Source organism: Ciona robusta, chromosome 1 (assembly GCF_009617815.1).
Source record: "Ciona robusta chromosome 1, ASM961781v2".
Classification (NCBI taxonomy): Eukaryota; Metazoa; Chordata; class Ascidiacea; order Phlebobranchia; family Cionidae; genus Ciona; species Ciona robusta.
In genome coordinates, this window is record NC_143235.1 from 4,913,610 (window position 1) to 4,934,759 (window position 21,150).

General features: G+C 33.9%; 2 protein-coding genes across 4 annotated transcripts; both read left to right on the forward strand.

The window, feature by feature from the left end:
- Positions 1 to 614: 614 nt before the first annotated feature.
- On the forward strand, positions 615 to 12,379 carry LOC149741706 (uncharacterized). Of its 3 annotated transcripts, none has more exons than XR_016385030.1 (17): positions 615 to 2,228; positions 2,623 to 2,693; positions 3,198 to 3,359; positions 3,938 to 4,067; positions 4,719 to 4,939; positions 5,436 to 5,612; positions 6,027 to 6,186; positions 6,583 to 6,722; positions 7,505 to 7,558; positions 7,620 to 7,707; positions 8,091 to 8,126; positions 8,351 to 8,459; positions 9,000 to 9,080; positions 9,600 to 9,744; positions 10,112 to 10,253; positions 10,797 to 10,958; positions 11,091 to 11,262. XR_016385030.1 is itself a non-coding variant. In XM_089877865.1 (17 exons), exons 1-17 carry the CDS (start codon positions 2,208 to 2,210, stop codon positions 11,257 to 11,259), a joined length of 1,995 nt encoding a protein of 664 aa, XP_089733991.1. In that variant the 5' UTR covers positions 616 to 2,207; the 3' UTR covers positions 11,260 to 12,379. The 3 variants fall into 3 exon arrangements, 2 of the variants coding, with proteins under 2 accessions (XP_089733991.1, XP_089734072.1); XM_089877865.1 differs by having other exon boundaries at positions 616 to 2,228; positions 10,797 to 10,885; positions 11,091 to 12,379; XM_089877946.1 differs by lacking the exon at positions 8,091 to 8,126 and having other exon boundaries at positions 618 to 2,228; positions 10,797 to 10,885; positions 11,091 to 12,379.
- Positions 12,380 to 13,157: 778 nt separating this feature from the next.
- On the forward strand, positions 13,158 to 20,053 carry LOC149741707 (uncharacterized). The gene is made up of 15 exons (XM_089877744.1): positions 13,158 to 13,609; positions 13,850 to 14,057; positions 14,317 to 14,421; positions 14,488 to 14,563; positions 14,624 to 14,729; positions 14,801 to 14,850; positions 15,122 to 15,283; positions 16,002 to 16,084; positions 16,665 to 16,780; positions 17,713 to 17,930; positions 18,392 to 18,520; positions 18,734 to 18,871; positions 18,972 to 19,121; positions 19,379 to 19,519; positions 19,834 to 20,053. Exons 1-15 carry the CDS (start codon positions 13,377 to 13,379, stop codon positions 19,998 to 20,000), a joined length of 2,082 nt encoding a protein of 693 aa, XP_089733870.1. The 5' UTR covers positions 13,158 to 13,376; the 3' UTR covers positions 20,001 to 20,053.
- Positions 20,054 to 21,150: the final 1,097 nt, after the last annotated feature.

The window sequence follows — 21,150 nt, forward strand, 5'->3', positions numbered from 1 at the left end:
ACTATATTTTAGTTTAAACTAGTTAAATTTACAGAATTATACAAATTTATCATTACGACTCCTATATAGCGTTGGTATTTGTTTAAAAAAACTATAAGGATATCGGGATATTATGTGCTGAATATATCCCATCTAACCCCACACACGGCCTACTAGAGATATCTCTACCAGACCGTGCCCAACAGTACTATATATGTTTGTGATAAAAACCTATTCATGAAACTTTGCATCACGCTGGTTATGTTGTTGCTCTATTATACGTGGTCTAATTAGTGGAGTGAATAAGGTAAAAAAATGGCCGCTGCCGCCGCTCTATAAACTATGGTCACTCATGTATTTTGAACAAAATAATTATAGAGGGTGCCATGATTTTGCACAATTGTTTAAACGTGTATATAGTATTTAGACGAATGAGTCCTTTAGCAGGACACTTAACGGCAATTGCTAAAATCTAGTGGTCACCAATGTCCATAGAAATGATTTCTATGGACTTTGGTGGTCACTAATAGGTTCTGCAAATTATCTGCCTCAACTCCCTAAAATAATAATAAAAAAATAGTATTTAGATTTCTATGATTAATCACATGATCATTGCAAAATCCCCTTCGTTGAAAAAAGTTGTCCTAGCGACCAACGTCACTTCAGGAAACGACGCTTGTGTCCGCCATTACGGAGCCCACAAAGCGTGAATCGCCCATACAAATGCATGGTCGGCGTGTGTTTATTCGGTTTAGAAAATACTTCTAGCGGTTGTTTAAAAATTTAAAATATAAGTTCTAATATAAATCTTGTTATATAATATTAAATACAAGAATTAATTTCTAGTTAATTAGTGTTTTAACTGGTTTTCAGTGTACAGTGTGGTTTAACAGGGTACTTTACGTTGGCGATTAATACTAGCAGCATTCAGCTTAGTTTACATATTAGTATATGCTCATACCTACGAATCTACAGAACCATTAAATTCTACATTTATAATCCAACATGAGTGACTATGAAGCTCCAAACTGCTTAAGTACTAACAGATAAGGTGTTCGCGGTTTCCGATTTCATAATCGTAGAAAGGGTGGTTTATTATTATTAATTCAAGAAGAAGACCAAAAATAGTAACTCAGTATTGTTATTTGCTACTGTAATCTGATATAACATTAGTAGAAAGCCATTTTTACACGCAGAAGTGCCTAGTTCTTAAAAATACGCAATATTTAGACGAAAAACAGTACTCAGTAATGATAAAATGCTATGCCGTGGGCTCCGTAATGGCTACGACTATGACACAGATGCGGGACAATGGAAAACAAAACTCATTGTTTTACAATCCGTTTCTTAACTTGGTCTATACTAACTTTGCTAGCGACTAGAACATAAAAACAACTGCAAATAAATTCGGCAATGGCGTTTTAACGTTTGTGTTAGTCAATATTGGAAAGCCGTGATTTTTTTCTATTACATAAGATTGTTTAACGTTAATGCACTAGTGAAGAATCACCGGTACATAGCAGAATAAACTGGTGGAAGGTGTTAAGAGTTGATGGTTAGGGGGTTAGTGGTTATAGGGGTTAGTGGTTATATGGGTTAGGGGTTAGTGGTTATCAAATAAGGCGGGATGGGAAGATTCTTCACTACCACCAACTTTAATACCATGCTCTTAGTCTGCAATATTACAAAATTTATAGCAAGTATAAAACTGTGGCAAAGACAAAATAACCGCAAATTCGCGTTTGCTAGTTTAATAAAATTGTCATGTTTTAGTTAGGTTGAATTCCGTAGCCCGTACGTTGTACGTATTCATAAATGTTCTGTAATCTTTAACCTAAGTGGTAAAGTATCAGAATAGAATCAACTATAATTGGGGCATCAGCATCTCTAATTTACTGACATGTGGATTTATAGATGAATTTCTAAACCTAATTTACCACAGTGCGGATGTGCTAAATGTACGAATACTTACAGATAACAACCAAAATCTAATAACCGTCCTTGTTTAAACTTCTTTAGAATAATTATAACTTTCGTTGCGTATAATAAACAAACTTTCAGCTTTTTATCACCTTTTTAAACTAAAATGTGTAATAGCTTGTACTCTTTACAGTAACTTACATATTTCTTAACATGGTCACTTTTCTGTTATAGGATATTCTATTGATTCAGCAATAAAGTTTGTTATAATGATGCTTTAAAATCAATACAAACTTGAATATTAAAGTATGGAAACATTACCCACAGAGGTGAGTTTAATATCCTTTTTAAAACTTTTTAAAACTTATGTATAATTTTTCAGCTTACGAGTGATCATGTACTTTACTTTGTGATTATGTTTTGGGGATTTTTTTCATAATTTTTATGTATAGCTAATAATTTAAACAACCCATTAGTGACCACTGGGTTGGAGCAGTTGTCATTAAGTGTCTTGCCCAAAGACACTTACGCACACAAAGGTAGCAGCGACAAACCTTGAATCCATTACCTCTGGGTTCAAGGAAGGCGTGCTAATCACTTTACCACAGCACCAGTGACACTGCAATACACCTGTGCCTGTTTCAGAGCACATTATTCTGCTGTGTTTTGTTCCACAAAGTTCGAAGAAACTGAATTAATGTATTTTATCAAACTCCATTACAGGTTCTCTCCCATATTTTCTTCTATCTAGACATTTCAAGCAGAAAAGATGCAGCTTGCGTATGCCAGACATGGTCAGTAAAAAGCCAGCTGATGTGCTACACATAAGATTATTAAGATATTATTGTTAATTTAAAATTATTTTCAATATTTTGTTTGTTTACGAAACCGAATAGTCTTGTTTTTACCATTGCACCAAATACATACGGTAAATTTAAATTTTCATTTTAATATTTCTTTAAACAAAGTAGTTTTCTTATAGTCAATTTAATTTTCGATTTATGTGGCGACTTTTCCAATAAAATGGAAAACAGCAAACAATACTCTCCAAAATGCCTTAAAATTGTTCTCTTGAATTTTTCTGTTGATGCACCAGCCATACCACTTTTTTATTCATGTAACAAACACAATTTCCTAAATGCATCAGTAAACAGAAACGTTACAAAATAATAAATTAATACCAAATAAAAAACTCCACCTAAAAAAGGGGATTTGGTATGGTTAATTTAAGTCAGTGATGTAACTATTATTTTGTACATTGCTAAATTTGCATGCAGTCAAATACTTGTGTACTCCAGGTATTGTGCATCACTACACCCAAAGCTTATGCAAAGAACCATGTTCACTTTTGATGTTTCAACATTAAATGAAGAGAAATCCAATAAAATAACATTCTGTGACTTAATTTGCAAATCTCCAAATGTTTCTCTTGTTGGTTTAGATGAAAACTTAAACGCAAAGTGAGTAAACCACGACCCTAATTATTTTGTTTTGAAACCACGACCCTATTTATTTTGAAGTATATGACTTTATAAGCATTGCAAACAAACATATTGGGTAGTGATCATGCTGTAGAGTGTAACGGTCACGCATTTTACTTAAAACAGTATTTCTTTTTTTTATTAGTTGTTACTACCTGTCTTCGCTTTTGTAAACTCTTCCGTTCTTCGTTATCGTGACCGAAGGGACAAAATGAATTTCATTCTTTCAATGAATTGCTATAATGCTGTATTTAATACGGCCTATGTTGGTAATGGGCAGATCAACCCTTTAATATTTTCATTTAAAATGGTGGTTGCAGAAAAATAAATCCTATAAAGGCACCTTAATATTAATGTCTTGAGGGCTTACAGTTTGTTTAATTCTATAACTGTCTTAAACTCTTATGTTGGACAGATTGATGATCAAATTTTGGTTTATTAAATAATAACTTGGGGGTTTTTGCTATGTGAAACTTATTAGGCAGATTAAATATTAATATATAAAGGGTTGTGTAACTTTTGGATAGTTAATTTAATAATTTTACTAAATTGAGCAGATTGTTCATCAAACTACATAAAGAAGGAATGCAGATATTGGGTAAACATGTTGAACAACTTTCTCTCAAGCATTCAAATATTCTCGATGGTACCTTGCTCCAAATATTGAGTTTCTGTGAAAATTTACAGGTTTCTATTTTATCTTTTTTATTTTTTGATGTTTCTGCATAATTAACAATATTGTAGATATTTTTTTCACAACCTTTTAATCACATTTATATGTTCTAGATTTGCTTGCACTAATATTTATAGTTTACAACTTTCCACACCACATGCAGAAATAGACATTTTCATAATTAAGTAAAAAACATTTGTGTCACACCAGACCTCCATTAAAACTGTCCCCAAACCTGTCCCAAAAGCTCTGTTATATCTTATCAAAGGTTAATACATAAATGCTCTTTCTAATACTGATCCAGTGCCCTAGCACAGTTGGTTAGCGTGCGTGCCTGTAACCCAGAGGTAATGAGTTCAAGGCTCGTCGCTGCCACCATTGTGGGCGTATGTGTCCTCTTTACGACAATTGCTTCAACCTAGTGGTCACTAATGGGTTGTCTAAATTTAGTAAATTATCAGCCATACATAAACAAATTGAAAAAAAAAACAAAAAAATAAATATTCACAAACCACAAAGTAAAGTACTTGGTAACTCGTAAGCAAACACAAGGTGTATGAAACAGAACATCCTTGTAACAAGGACTGTCATTTTCCAACCACACGAGGATAAAGTAAGTTACATTCTTTCATTATTCATTCAATAACATCCACTATTATTTTTAGGGCCTTGACTTAACTGGTTGCAATTCCATCTTCATGGCTTGTAGATCCCCACTGTTCCAACATCTCACTTCTTCATGTAGAGAATTAAAAATCTTGAGAAATCTAAAAAAACTTAATTTATCTTCATCACGTTACTTGAACAACAACATTATGAGTAGGATCGCCATCATGTGTCCAAACATTGAATCACTTTCTCTTGCCTCCACCAATATTTTGTTTAGGTAAAAAACTTTTTTTGTATTCCAATAAGACAGATAGCATTATAAACAATGTGTTATAACTTTAAAAAGTATTTTTTCCACCTGTATTTTTTTGCACCTTACAGTTGTCCTAATGTTCTATTAAATTATTATAACAAACTGCGGTTTACATAAACTATATATATATATATATATAAATTTACATGCATATATGTGTCTCTTAGACTGGTTTAGGTCAATATTCTAGCCATGGTAGAGCGAGGGAAGATGAGACACCTTTTCGTTCTATTTAATACTAAACAAACAACATTCACAGAATTATAAAACCATATCTCACGAGTCACGACTCCCATAGACCACTGTTAATTGTTGGAAGTAGGATCAGAATGTTTGGATAATATGTGCTAAAGGTGTTCCAACTTCCCCCCACCCCACTATATTACTTTAAGATTCTTTGACATAGTATGATCTGAATCCTAATATACTGGTTTCAGTATAATGTTATTTTCCATTGCAGTTTAACTGGTTTATCGAAAACAAGTTCTCTTACTTTTCATTCAATAACTTCAATGATCAAACCAAATCATTTGGTTCATATTGATTTGAGTCGAACATCCATTGTTTCCAGTGCATTGTCTACACTTGCTTGTATTAAAGGCCTTCAGTTAAAGCAAGTGATCTTAGAATGCTGCAGGTTAGTTTCTAGTTATTCACTTCATTAGTTATTGGATTGCCTATTTATATTTATTAGGTTTTTGTTTAGTCAAAACCTATATGTTTATTTCAAACAAAAAATTTTTTTTATTAATTATAATTTTCATAGTTGTACTACAGTAGCAACTTTTTAATACTTCGGTGCCAACATATTTTTGTTGTTGGTATATTAACAGAACTGTTGGGTAACCTTAGTTTATGTACGCAAAAAATCAAATATATCTAAAAATGCGGCATAATAAACAAACTGTATATTTTCGATGTCATTATAATTGTAATAAATCATAAATATTTTTCTTTTGTTGGTCAATAAATATTCGGCACATTAAAATTAATTAATATATGTTTATGTAAATGTATTAAGTCGCTTTAAATCTTGTTTTTTGTTTCATAGATCGTTAACTGACAGTGGAGTGGTGGATTTAGTGAAACACCAAACTAGTATTGAAGTATTGGATGTCTCTGGTTGTCCAGAAATTGGAAATCCTTCAGTTTCTGCAGTTTGTAACTCGTTGCATAACTTGAAAACATTTAAAGTAAAAAAGTGTCAAAAGGTATTTTGTTTTTTTAATACATAATGTTGTTTTATTTTTGTACAACAGTTTTACAATTTGTAATTTCTGCGTAATTAGTGTTTAGATGTTTTAGAAGATTCCTTGGTTTGAATAATGTTAGCCTGCTGGTTTACAAATGTAACCATGCTAAAATATTCTTGAATAAGTTGAATTTACTTAGTTTATAATTAGTTTTTTTAACACAGAAATTCTGAAGCAAAAAAGTAATGAAAAAGTGTGTAGTTTTATTTATTTTTATGCTACTGCAAAATTGTTTTATTCACTCAGTAAATTGTAGTCTGCCAATGTTCTGTTATCATAGTTTTTTTGAAAAATTTAAGTTCTTTTTTAAAGAAGTATTTTTTTGAGAATAAAATAAACCTTATTTTAATTTAGGTTGGGGGGTTTTCAATAAAGCAGTTGAATCTTTTGTTAAATTTAAAAGAGCTTGATATATCAGAATGTCCACACGTTGATATGAAATCATTGAAACATGGGATTGAACATTTGGCTTGTTTGAAAGTTCTGCACATGAAGTAAGGACATGTTTCAATATTAAAGCCATGTCTGTCACAGTAGTCTTTAACTGTTACTAAATAGAAGTTTTTATCTACTAGCTTTACTCTATGATGTTAACAGGACACCATACACAACTTAACTGAACTATATTTTCAACACAGAAATCAAAAAGAATAGAACGCGCATCTCCAATGTTGTTAAAGTTAATACACTCTCTTTCTTTCGCTAGTCGTTCCCGTTTAATATTGTAGTCAATTGAACACAGGGCCTTTAATGTAGTTTTTCTTCTTTTTTGACTTAATTTAAGTTTATAGAGAAAAAAATGGGGTCGGAGTTGGCGATCACGTGAATAGAAAAAAAAATGTATCACGGTTTTAGGCAGTTGTGCGTTCTACTCTTTTTTATTTCTGTGACTTTCAACCAATGCCACATCACCACAACTTATAGAAATAGTATATGCAACAACATAGACATATAATTAAACACACACTGGTTGAGGCAAACATAGAAAATAGTAATATAGAAATCAGAACACAATTTTTTATTTAATGTAGGATAAAAATATTGCACATGATCTGTTGGTATGGTTAACTTTATTAGTCTATTATCGAAAGTGTAAATAAATCACAAGTTGTACCTTTTTCAATAGCATACACATATACTCACTTTTCTATCTGTATATAAACATTGGCACCATCATGTGAAGGCATTATGTTTAATTTATTATTCACTTTATTAGCAATATCATATTTTTATTAGACACTACTAGTTTAATAAATAAATTTATCTCTTATATCAGGTGCTGCAACTTCTCACACTTTGGTGATATTTTCAACCAAGTTTACCCAGAACGGTTTGTAAAGTAAAGTGCCTTTTTTCCTAATTAAATTTCACACAATTACTTTTGCTTACAGCAAACCCCTTGTTGTGTCACCTCTTGGAAACGGTTTACGTCATCTAGATATTGGTTCGTCAAAATATTTAGATGACACAGCGCTGCAGGTTACAGCATTGTTTATTATTTATTTTAATTGAATGAATGTAACTTACTTTATCCTCGCGTGGCCGGAAAACGACAGTCGTTATAACACGGGTGTGCACCTCGCGCCAGCTTACGAGTTACCAAGTATGTTACTTTGTAAGTGATTATTTTTTTTTTGGATTTTTTTCATTTTTATCTATGGCTGATAATTTTGACAACCCATTAGTGACCACTGGGTTGAAGCAATTGCCGTTAAGTGTCTTACTCAAGGACACTTACGCCCACAATAGTAGCAGCGACGAGCCTTGAACCTATTACCTCTGGGTTAGAGGCAGGCGCGCTAACCACTACGCCACGGCGCCGGATAATTAGCTCTAACTAGCCACAATATTTTGCCTCACAGCACCACACAATATTTTGCTGCAGATCAGCGCTCCAGGTCACAAAATTGTTGATTTTATATATTTTAACTAGCTGTGCCACAGCCCACAATATTTTGCCTTCCACAGTAACCTTTTGCCCAAATTTTTTTCATAGTGATTGTCAAATTTGACTCAAAACATTGCCAACCAAGTAACTTAATTTTGAATATTATTTTGTCAGATCAGCAATTAATATCACATCATGTTTTTGTCAGATGGGCTCTAAAATATGTTATTTTAGGCTATTTGCATTCACTTTGTTAATTTGGAAGTTCTGAATATGAATTGGTGTTCATCGGTAACTGATGCTGGTTTGTTGGGCCTTCCCTCACAACAACCAACTGAGGAAGGTAAATTGAATGAATGAATGTAACTTACTTTATCCTCGCTTGGCCCGAAAACGACAGTCGTTATAACACGGGTGTTCTGTTTCATACACCTACGAGCTTACGAGTTACCATGTATTTTACTTTGTGGGTGATTGCATTTTTTGGATTTTTTTCAATGGCTTATAATTTAAACAACCCTTTAGTGACTACTGGGTTGGAGCAATTGCTGTTAAGTGTCGTGCCCAAGGACACATACGGCCACAAATGGTAGCAGCATTGAGACTTGAACCCATTTATTTTAGGTTACAGACAGGCACGCTAACCAACTGTGCTACAGCACCAGAATCTACACTTGAATTTAATTTCATTATTTTTTAAAATTCATAATGTTATAAAATAATATATAATTTTAACTTTATTTGTCTTTTTTATTACCGCAGCGATTTAAAAATATTTAAAACAAAAAGACAGGATATAGCGACAAAACAACAGTTGTTAAAACACGCTTACTGTTAAAAACATTTACAACTATTGGAAGAAAATGTTTGTTTCTTATCACAGAACAATTCCTATCAAGTTCAAAATATACCACCAACCATGGATACTCGGGGTTGATCAACAGCCCTACTGATGAATATAAAGGTAGGTATTCCAGCTATAAAAAAACCAAAGTCTTTCTTATAAAACCAATATTCCTATGACCTATAATATATTATATAGAGAGATATATAATACATGTAATATTTTAAAATCAATGTACATTTGATATTGCTTTAAATTGAATTACAATGTTTTTTACTAGTACTTATTTTTTATTGATTATATTGCAATGTTTCAACATGGAACCAATAATCTATTTTTTTGGTTCATGGCATGTTTAAACAACTTTCCTTTTCTGTTAGTTCTCACTTCTGTTGGTTTTAGTTAATAATGAAAAAAAAAGATTATAGGCGGTAGTTTACTGATGATTAAAATAATCAGTCAAGTCTGATCTAAGTGATGAGTTCCCTCATAGAACCTACTGAATTGAATGTTATTTTTATTTTTTACCATATTTTTTAATTTGAATGTTTATATTAATGTAAAATAGTAAACAACTTAATCAGTTTTTAGATTACTAAAACATTACAAAATCCATTTTTTTTCTCTTTTTTTTTAAAGAAAATGATGAAGTAAAGATATTCAAGGATGATGAAATATTAAGATGTATGGAGGAGAGAGGGCTGGTGAGATTGCGCCTTCTTCGTCAGTTAACATTGGCAAATTGTCCAAAAATAACTTCAACTTCATTGCTTCAAATATTCGGGTTGGAATTTTTCATTTTACTTTTAAGTTGAACCGTGTTTTCTGTTTCAAGTTGCTAAATGTTTAATGAAAATGTCTGGCTTTAAGCATGTTAAATATAGTAAACTCAATAAATGTGTAATTGGACCAACTGTTGAATCTACACTGTTACTATATATGTTTCCTTAAAATTGCCAGTAACCGATCCTTTATCAGTAATAGTTTTTGCTGACACGAGGTGTATGAAACATAACACTCGTGTTAGACTGACCATCGTTTTCCTGCCACGCAAGAATGAACAAGGTTATATTCATCCAATATGATGCAACTTTATGTAAAAAATGAACTTGACAATGAGCATTTATTAGCACTTTCATTTTCTATTTCAGGTATAATAACCACAATCCATTTCCCCGTTTGGAAAAATTGGATTTAGGAATGCTTCGTTTTGCTGTGACCAATGACTCCATTATCGCAATCACAAGAGCTTGCCCACGACTCAATTATTTTTCCATGGCATTCTGTAGCATGGTAGGGTCTTATAATATTGTAATTAAATACCATGGTTATCGTGCCATAATAAACTATAGATAAAGTATTCTTAGGAATACCTTTTTAGGATGACCATGAAACCATTACTTTACCGTTTGCTTTAGGAAATATGTTTATTCAATGCACATTCTTTAGTGAACAGTTGGTCATCTTTGGTGTTTTTTAAGAAAAAAGTGGGTTTAGGAACCACTTCAGTAGAATATTAACTTTAAACAGAACACAAAGTCACAAACATGCCTATGTAATATTAATTCTAAATGTATAGTATGGTCAGGGTGGGGGAAGACGGGACACCTTTGGTAAATAATACTCAAATACATTGATCGTGTTTTAAACAATTACCAACAGTCTATGGGAGTCAGGAGAATATAGTTTTATAATTCTTTGAATGTTCTTTGTTTACTACCAAATGCAGCAAATAGATTGGAAAGGTGTTCCATCTTTCCACACCCTACTATATATATTACAGATTTTTCACCATAAAATTGTAATAAGTAATAACCTATTCATACTCTTTATTAGGTTACGGATGATTTTTTAAGGTTTCTGATCGTGGGAATGAAAAGTTTAATTTATTTGAATTTATCGAACTGTGACTCAATAACTGAGGAGTAAGTTGAAAATAATGCATTCAACATTGTACAAACCATATTACACCATTCTGAAAATAATTTGTATTGAAGGGTAATTTTATTATAATCTTTTTAATGTTATTTGTCTGAAGCCAAATTTAAAAAGCGTATTTTTAAAATAAATTTATGATTTATTATCATTTAATGTTATTTGTATAAGGCAAAAATTTCAATATTCGTGTAGATCTTTGCTTCATCTTCCCAGAAACTGCCGATGGCTCCAAGAGTTGGATCTTTCAATGTGCAAAAACGTGTCCGCTTCCACTATACAAAAGTTAAAACATTCCATTCCTGATTTATTTCATTTGCATTCCCGATATTCTGGTGGCGCAAGTCTTGACGTTTCGCTTTAATTTTTTGATAATTTCTCTCTTATTAAGAATTAAAAGCATCTCTATCTTATAAAGAATTCTTTAAAACAAATTATTGTTTTAAATTTTTTTTAAAGTTTTAAACATCTTACAGTTTAAAACTTTTTTTTTCAATAACTGTTCATTTTTTAATGGAAACGCTGCAATATTTATTCACTTGCACCAAAATACATATAAAGGTTTTAAATCTATATTTACAGAATGTGTTCATACGTCATTCTTATGATTGTTTTTATATATTTGATCACTTGCCAACAATATCATTGTGACTTATTTTTGTTACAATAACAGTGCACTTTTAATTGTAACAACACAAATTAAAAAAAAAGATTTTATTTAAACCGTAAAAAATACTTTTGTATAACTTTCGTTAGTTGTATTTTGATTTTTTCCTATTTGGTTGTAAACAAAGAATAACCAAAGATAACTAAAACGCGATCAGGTTATATGTGCTAAAGGTGTCCCTTCTTACCCCACCGTACCATAGTCTTACAGGGACTCTACTGTCAAATTAGGAATTAAAAACAATTAGAGATATCATTTGCGGTTGGAATACAGTTATCTTAGTGTTTTTTTCTTTTTTGACCAATTGTTATTCGGAGTTCTCGGTTTCCTTTTTATATCTACATTTTTACATCCGCTTTAGTTTAGTCGAGTATTCATTCGACTTTTTCTGACAACAATCATTTAGCAGGGCACGTTGACCTTACCAAGGCTACTTTAACGTTGTTTAAGCTTCAGACTTCTAGAATTAATCATACTTTCTAAACGAATTTGCATATATTAAATTCTTTTATTTAGTTAACTCCTACAAAAGAAGCGAAACATTAGTATACCCAACACTACGAACTGATTTGAAGCACATTATATATAGTGTAGATGCTTCAACCAATTATTAATTGGGAAAATTGGCAGCTATACACATAAAAACAATGACCCGGCGCCGTGGCGTAGTGGTTAGCGCGCCTGCCTCTAACCCAGAGGTAATGGATTCAAGGCTCGTCGCTGCTACCATTGTGGGCGTATGTGTCCTTGAGCAAGACACTTAACGGCAATTGCTCCAACCCAGTGGTCACTAATGGGTTGTCCAAATTATCAGCCATACATAAAAATGAAAAAAAAAAATAATCACCCACAAAGTAACATACTTGGCAACTCGTAAGCTGGCGCGAGGTGCACACCCGTGTTATAACGACTGTCGTTTTCCGGCCACGCGAGGATAAAGTAAGTTACATTCATTCAGCCAGAGAGCTACAGTACTTAGTAAGTGGGAATAGGATAAATAAACGAATGTATACAAGCGATCATATATATAGGTAATGATGAAACGCACGCCGGACCACGTAAATATGCTAACGGTACAATGAGTCATGCCATGCCATTCCTTAAAAGAAGAACACAAATTTTACCATGCATTTTCAGGCGTCACGAAATCCAAACAGTAAGTCTGCATTTAACAAATCACCCTCCTAAATAGAGCAGCACTGTGGTGTTAGACTCAGTTAGAGTAACCGTCACCTATGTTTTAAATCGTGGTTCGCCATAATGAGCTTCGCTATAGGGAATTGTTCACCCTATACTTATTTTTTATTATATACCACTGAGTAATAACATCGGGATTCTGTATTACACACCTTGTGCCCGCTTGTAAGTTAACCAGTACAGAGTAGAAACCAACATTTTTACGACGCAGAGACACTTAATCTGTCCAGCACATTGACCCAGATTTCTTGGCAACAGAAATAACTTGTCGCCGCATTAGCGCCAACCGCACTGTGTGAAACCCCCTGACGTTTTGAACGCCGCGCGGAAAATCAGCAACCTTGTCTGGTGTGCGGAGCCCTTTACAGCACAAACGTGTTTTGTGTATCTGATAAGTATATGTGAACTCTATATGTGTACCTGGGTGTCTGGCGCCTTCTTCTATAACATAACGTCATACTCTTTTATTGCGCTGTGTTGTCGCGTTGTTCCTTATTCTTGTCTATCGCGGTTTAGCTGTGTAAGTTCTTTTTTTGCGACGTGTGTTTAGCAAAACCAAGATTCTTGATAATGATAATATTAACCGTTTCTTTCAAAGGTTATTAGTAGGAATTTAAATGGAGACAAGAACGACAACAGTTGGCCAGGCTAGTTGTGTTTGTGCCGCTGTATTTCGAGAAGAAGATTCAATGAAAACGTTCAGAAACTTCCAGAAAAGCGAGTTAAGTGATGTTGTATCACAGGTGGGGTTTGGAGGGTTTGGCAGAGTTTTCCACCGTAAATGGAGGCGAGGGGTCCAGGTCATTGATGTTGCGGAGAAAGTGTTAATAGAGCATAGGATAGAAGAGAGGTATGCCTGTATGTATATATTGTAGAGTGGGGGGAAATGGGACACCTTTTTACTCTATTTTCTTGTCCCATTTGGTAGTAAACAAAGAACATTTAAAAAATTATATAATCGTTTCCTCACAACTCCTGTACGATGTTGTTAATTGTTTAAAACAGGATCGGGATATTACGTGCTAAAGGTGTCCTGTCATTCCCCCACCATACATTGCCACGCACGCATGCAGACTTAATTTCCTTTCAGGTACGCCCGTACTATTCTGCAAGAGGCGGAAATGTTATGCATGATAAAACACCAGCACGTGGTCAAGCTGTTTGGAGTGAAACACACGGACTGTTCATTTAGTTTAATCATGGAGTTTGTGAAACACGGATCGTGTACCGACTTCTTTAAATCCGTCCACTTGTCCAGGGAACATCTTTGGAAGTTAAAATATCGCATTGCTTTACAGGTGAATACATAGTACGGTGGACTAAGACGGGATACTGTTAGCATTTAAATGCTATGTTTCCTGGTCGTGTTTTAAACAGTTAACAACGCTATTTTACAGTCGCTTGACTATACAGTGATATAATTCTACAAACACTCTTTATTTACTACCAAATGCGACCAGAAAAATGAATGAAAACATGTTCCATATTATTTCAACTACACTTGTTAAAGCCCTTCTAGAAAAATCATACGTTACGACTTATTAATGTATTTTGTAGGTTTCGGGAACCATGGAGTATTTGCACACGATGCTACCAAAACGAATGCTTCACTTAGATTTGAAATCAGCTAACGTGTTGTTGGACGCGACGCTAAACGTTAAGGTTTCCAACTCCATCTAATATTTATCATTAGCAAACTTTCGTTTCTTTTTAATCTATATATTTTAGCTGTGCGATTTCGGGCTATCTCAAGTACACACACTTTCCAGACTGGCAACCAGGAGAAGCGTACTTAGCAACCGCGGTATATGATAATTCAATTTATTAAACTAAAAGTTGTTATACAAGTATGTTATGTAAATAGGTGATGTAACACAACATCATGTTGGCGGGGGCACCATAACACATATGGCGCCTGAACATTTAGCAAACCCAAACTATAAGCCGACGACGAAGTCAGACATATACAGGTAAACGACTATATATATACAATCTCTTAGTAACTTGTATTATACATCTAACGTAATGTGTTAACATGCAGCTATTCTGTGTTTTTGTGGGAACTCGTGACCGAACGACAACCGTACGAAAGTTTGTAAACGTTCCAATATATATAAGTAAATATAGTAGGGTCGGGGAAGATGGGACACCTTTTCTTTTATTTTTTTGTCCTATTTGGTAGTAAACAAAGAACATTCAAATAAATAATTAAACCGTATCCTCACGACTCCCATAAACCGTTGTTATTTATTTAAAACACGATCAGGCTATTTGGGTATTATGTGCTAAAGGTGTCCCATCTTCTCCTAACCTACTATACATATTCCACATTCAAATAAAACTATGTTTCCCTATTACACAGATGTAAGTCACGTTGGAGACAGCATGGTGTTGCTGAAGGATCACATTGTTAAAGGTTCACGACCTGACGCCTCGGAAATTCCTCCGACCACCCCAACACCCCTGATCACTGTTATACACTGGGGATGGAATGCAAATCCTAATGCAAGACCAGAATTCCAAGGTTTAACTGTTAATGTTGTTGTAGGATATTATCAAATAAGATCTTAACTGATATAGTGGGGTGGGGGAAGATGGGACACCTTTAGCTCATAATATTCAAATATGCTGATCGGATTTTAAACTATTAACAACAGTTTATGAAAGTCGTAATGATACGGTTTAATAATTCTTTAAATATTCTTTGTTTGCTACCAAACGAGATGAGAAAATAGAATTAAAAGGTGTCCCATCTTCCCTAACCCTACTATATTTTTATTGTTAATTGAATCATGCCTTTTGTGAACGGGCAGCATAGCCATTTGATCTTCTTCAAAAACTTTTTATAAGCAAAGCAGTAATTAAGTTAAAATATTGTTTTGTAAATATTTGGGTTTGGAAAGCATTCGTTTATATTGTTGTCAGTGCAACATAGCATCATAATATTGTTATTTATGTGTGTGGGGAGTTGACCTGTTAAAACAATATCCGTAAAGCAACAGTGGCTGATATTATATTATTTCACTCTGGGAGAATATAAACATAAAGGAAGGGAACGTGTATATTTAGGCGTGTCGGGTTCTTGTTAGTTCCTTTCCAAACACTTAAATTAAAATAAAGTCTTTAATATGCTCTATACTTACATAACCCTTCGACATCAAATATGTATTTGGTTTGTAATGTTTGCATTTGCTTTGTTATGACACGCCAACGAACTAATATAAAGATCGGTTCGGCGACAGATATTACAAGACTACTGAGAAAAAGCATCGTTTATGAAGATTCAAGATTAAGCGACTTGGTCTCTGATATTTTAGTCGCTTGGGTAAGCGTTAACTACATTCACTTCTTTTATTTAAATCCCAACCCTGAATATACCGGTTGCGACTCGATATATATAACCATATGGTGCTACCATTGTAGGTGTGTATGTCCTTGGGTAACACACATAACCGTAATTGCTAAATCCCAAACGGAATGTACAAATAGTTAAAAATATTGTAAAAAATCAAACAAACAATAAAGTCACATACGCGTTGTAGCTTATAAGCGAACGTGGAGTGTATGAAATATCGAGTGTTATACCGACCATTGTCATCACACAAGGTTAAACATGGGATTTGATTCAAACGCTTAACGAAACATTCATAGTCTCTTTGATGCTGGAAAAGCATGATAATAGTGAATGAATGAATGAATGAATGAATGAATGAACGAATGAGTGAATGAATGAATGTAACTTATTTTATCCTTGCGTGGCCGGAAAACGACAGTCGTTATCACACAGTGTCCAGTTATACACATTTAAGATTGTTGACATTGCATTGAATTCAAACCACATTCGCTGCTTTTGCAAAATGCTAAAAACAATCATAAGACATTTTCTAAACCGTGATTCAATATAGGTTCCGCAGACTACAACGACGTTAGGTGGCAGATCAGACACACCGCATCTAAGGTCTTTACCTTTATTCGATACTGGATTCGGAGCATCCACACTTAAAAGCAAAGAACAATACAGGTAATAATTTAACGTTTAGCAAAGTTATATCTTATTGATAAAGGTCACTGGGTTAAGCGTAGAGTCCGATATTAAATGCTCGATCGAAATATGCATTTAGTTGTTGAGCAGTTCCGCGCAGCACGAAAATTTAATATAATAGGGTTGCGGAACCTAGAACACGGGGTAAAATGGGATTCTTTTTTAATTTCCGTTATTTGCGTGTTTAAATACATTTGTAGGGTACATTATTTATCAACTTAAGGTCAAATATCATTCACAAAACACCCATTCTTTATTTCATTACATATAGTAGGGTGGGAAAAGGTAGGACACCTTTAGCACATTATGTTTAAATATCCTGATCGTGTTTTAAACAATTAACAACGGTCTATGAGTGTCGTGAGGATACGGTTTTATAATTCTTTGAATTTTCTTTATGCGACAAGAAAATAGAATGAAAAAGTCTCCCATCTTCCCCACCCTACTGTAAAGTGTAAGTAATTGTTAAAACTATAGCAATACGAGAAGAAAAAGAATGTTTAAACTTTATTTTCAGACCATACAATATTCTTTCCTGTTGTTTTCCTGTATTTCTGATAAAAAATAATTTCTTAGTCAAAATTAACCAGGATTTTAAATGGCCCATTTTACCCCGCCTATTTTGAAATCGCTAAAATTAAAACTAGTGTGCGATTCGCTAAATCTTTTGAGAGTATTATCATCTCTATATGAAGTATTGCAAGTAATTAATTGATGTGTAATAGTACATATATCGTGTATGTTTGAATTTTTGATATATTAGCATTATGTGCCTGTGTGTCCTAACTTACCCAACCTTCTTATATTTTCAGCCGTTAATAAACGTAATATACAATACAAAATAGTTTCAAGTGTTAGAGGATATAAAAAATCTGATTATGTAATTAGAAATTAAAATGTTTTATTTGAAGATCCGTTTCCCGTGAAACTGAAAGTGCATCTGATCATACATACACCGTTATAAAACCGGGTTTAAACAATGCTAGCACTGCGACCAAATGTACGGTTGATTCCGGTTTGTACAGCACTACCCTGCAAAGTAATCGAGCAGAAATATCCCATGCAAAACATACCCCGGGTTGTGTTCCATCAACCTTAGCTACAGAAGCCACCCCTCTTATTCCCCCAGGTATTAGTATTGTTGCATGTTCTTCCTAAAAGCTGGGACCCTAATGGCGCGTCGTGTACTATACCATTAGTCTTATATGAGACCAAGCTGCTGAACCGTATTTACGGGAACGTTCAATTTCGATAGTTACATTGTCCTTTTGCGCTTGTTTGACTGTATACATAGAATGATGGGGTAAGACGGGACACCTTTAAAAGATATTATCCAAATATCCTGTTTGTGCTTTAAATAATTAACTATGGTCTATACGGGAGTCGTGAGGATAGGATTTCCATACTCTTTAAATGTTTTTTTGTTTACTACCAAATGAGGTGAGTAAATAGAATGAAAAGGTGTCCCATCTCCCCCCACCCCTACTATACAATGCACGCGTCAGTATGTTTTAAATCTGAATGATTTTCTTAGCAATTAACGCGTTTAAGCAGCGAAAATAAAGTGCATTTAACAAAATTGACCTGTAGGTAGTGCTCGAATTGTCCAGCAGAAATCGTTTTGCGAATCCCACTGGCTGAAAATTGTAGCGTTTCTCGCGTTTTTGCTGGTCCTTGGCGGCGCAGCCGTTGTTTGCGTGAAGTTCCTTTTGAAACCGGGTAAGTTTCATTTCAATTTAATAAGAAATATAGATAAAAATTAAAAGCGTGACGGCTGAATTCCGTACGAATAAACAGGAATGTACCTTTAATACGAATAAGTAGGAATGTAAGTTAATTGCTGACTCGTCAACAAAATGGGTGTTTTGTCAACAAAATTAGTATTTTATTTTCTTCGTCAATAAAATGGGATTTTTATTATGATACTCTCAGAAACTGGTCCCGCGGAATGTGCAAAGCGTAACGGTCAATGCATTCAGTGGAATTATGATATTTGTTACGGCACACAATCCTTTGGAATTTGTACAGCCTCTGGAAAACAAGAATCGTGTTGTGTTACGACCGACACTGGTAAGTCGCATGCTATATTTCAAATCCTAATCTATATAGAGCCTTGCTATATTTGGCGCTATATGGCCGTACAAGCTGAAAAGCATAATATTCTATAAAGATCGATTGAATGAAGACAAGTGGAGAATAAATGACGAAAAATGTCGAAGCTTGGGCGGAAACTGTCAACAGGACAGCAACTCATGTTCCAGTGAATACGGCCCACTTACATGCGGAGGTCCAAACTCTAGGAAATGCTGTCTTGGAAGATGTAGGTTCCTGTTATGTAGCAGGATGGGGAAGATGGGACACCTTTTCATTTTATCGTCCCATTTGGTACTGGTAGTAATCAAAGAACACCCAAAAAATTATAAAGCGGTATCCTCCCGACTCGCATAGATCGTTGTTAATGATTTGAAACTCAATCAGAATTTTGTATATTATGTACTAAAGGTGTCCCATCATTCTCCACCCCACTATACCTTATAACATGAAATCCGCAGAACAAATTGGAATGTATATTTTTAGACAGGGACTTTGACATCAATTGTACAAAGTTGGGCGGATACTGTGTAGACTGGAGATATCATAAGTGTACGGCTGGTTATAAACAAGGCTTATGTGGAGGAAACAACAATCGTCGATGCTGCTTGTATTGTGACTACCTATGTAAGCTAAATTCTAAAAAGTTGCAATATATCATACCTCACTCTATATATAGCGCATGTTTTGCTTTATAGTATTTATATATTTGGTTTAGTATTTATGCCAAATAAAAAGGGCCTGTGTGAATCGTTTACTTAGCCCAACTGCAATTTCAAACGTTATTACTTGGACTTTTAAATATTTCGATTTGCTGAAAATATACATACTGCCTATGCTTGGGACCTATATATAGGCATGTCATATTTTTGGTTGTGCCCTCTCAACAGTTATGTAAATCGTATTCCTGACTGCGCGGTTAAATCAAGCGCCCGTTCCAGGTTATTCTGCCGAAGAGAGGTACAGATCGCTTACATGTGACGATCCGTGTAAACACAGAGGTGGCACATGCAAAAACTCCACCAATTATTGCAAGTCTGAATACATGATCGGGTTATGCTGTGGAAAGAACGGTAGAAGTTGCTGCCTTGATCCTCCAACTGTTTGAAACCTGAAAAAACATTGTCGTGAATGTGTTATTACAAACTATTGTATAAACAATACTCTTTATTTACGTGTAACAAATCACTGTTTCAAGAAGCCAATTAACCACAAGTGTACGCCAAATTTAGTATGTGTAAACGTGTGAGTCAGACCATATATAGACAAAACGAGAGATCCGCAGTGTATACCACATATATACTTGCGTCTTCAAGGAGGATGGGACACTTTGTCAGACAAGACTTTTTTTTAATTTTCTTTTTACGGACCCCCAATTAATGATAATTAGGAAAATAATGTAACAGGATAATTCGATAATGCTGTTATCACGACTTTGTGAAACGCCCGTCAAAGCTGATTATTGTTTTAAAATATTAAAAAAATATGTAAAACAGAAACAGTATACTTTGAACAGGTAAAAAAAATGCGAAATAGTAAGGGGCTATTTTTTAATGCTCGCTAAATCATAGTAAAAAGCCGATGATTTTTTGTATTTTTTAAGTGTAAACCATTAAACTAGTTTCATATCTTCATAAAACAACCTTAAATATTTCGAACTGTTTGTTCTTCTCTTGTAAAACTAGTTTTAGTTTTATGTAAAAAATGAGATATATACATCAGGGAAAATAGGCAGGGGTCAATATCACTTTAACTTGAAACAAAAACAACAAAAAAATATTGGTTTAACGTTATATATATGAAGTTAACATGGCAAAGAAACTAGCACGACCGGTTAAATTCGGTAGGCTAACTACAAGTTGCAGAATGCTGCTAATGTATATATTTTAATTTTAGAGTCCCATCTTATTTTTTGAACTGTTGCCAATTAATAAAGGAAAGATATAGTAGGGTGGAGGAAGATGGGACACTTTGTCAGACGTGACTTTTTTTTAAATGTTCTTTTTACGGACCCCCATTTAATGATAATCAGGAAAATAAGGGTACAGAATTATTCGACAGTATTATCACGATTTTATAAAGCGCTTGTCAAAAATGATAGTAAAGCCGATGAATTGTTTTAGTCTGCGTGTGCGAACGATTAAACTAGTTTCATAGCTTCATAAAACAACCTTGAATATTTCGTACAGTTTGATTTTGTTTCATAAAAGTTGCAGAATACTGCTAATGTAAATATATATCAATTTAGAGCCCCATCT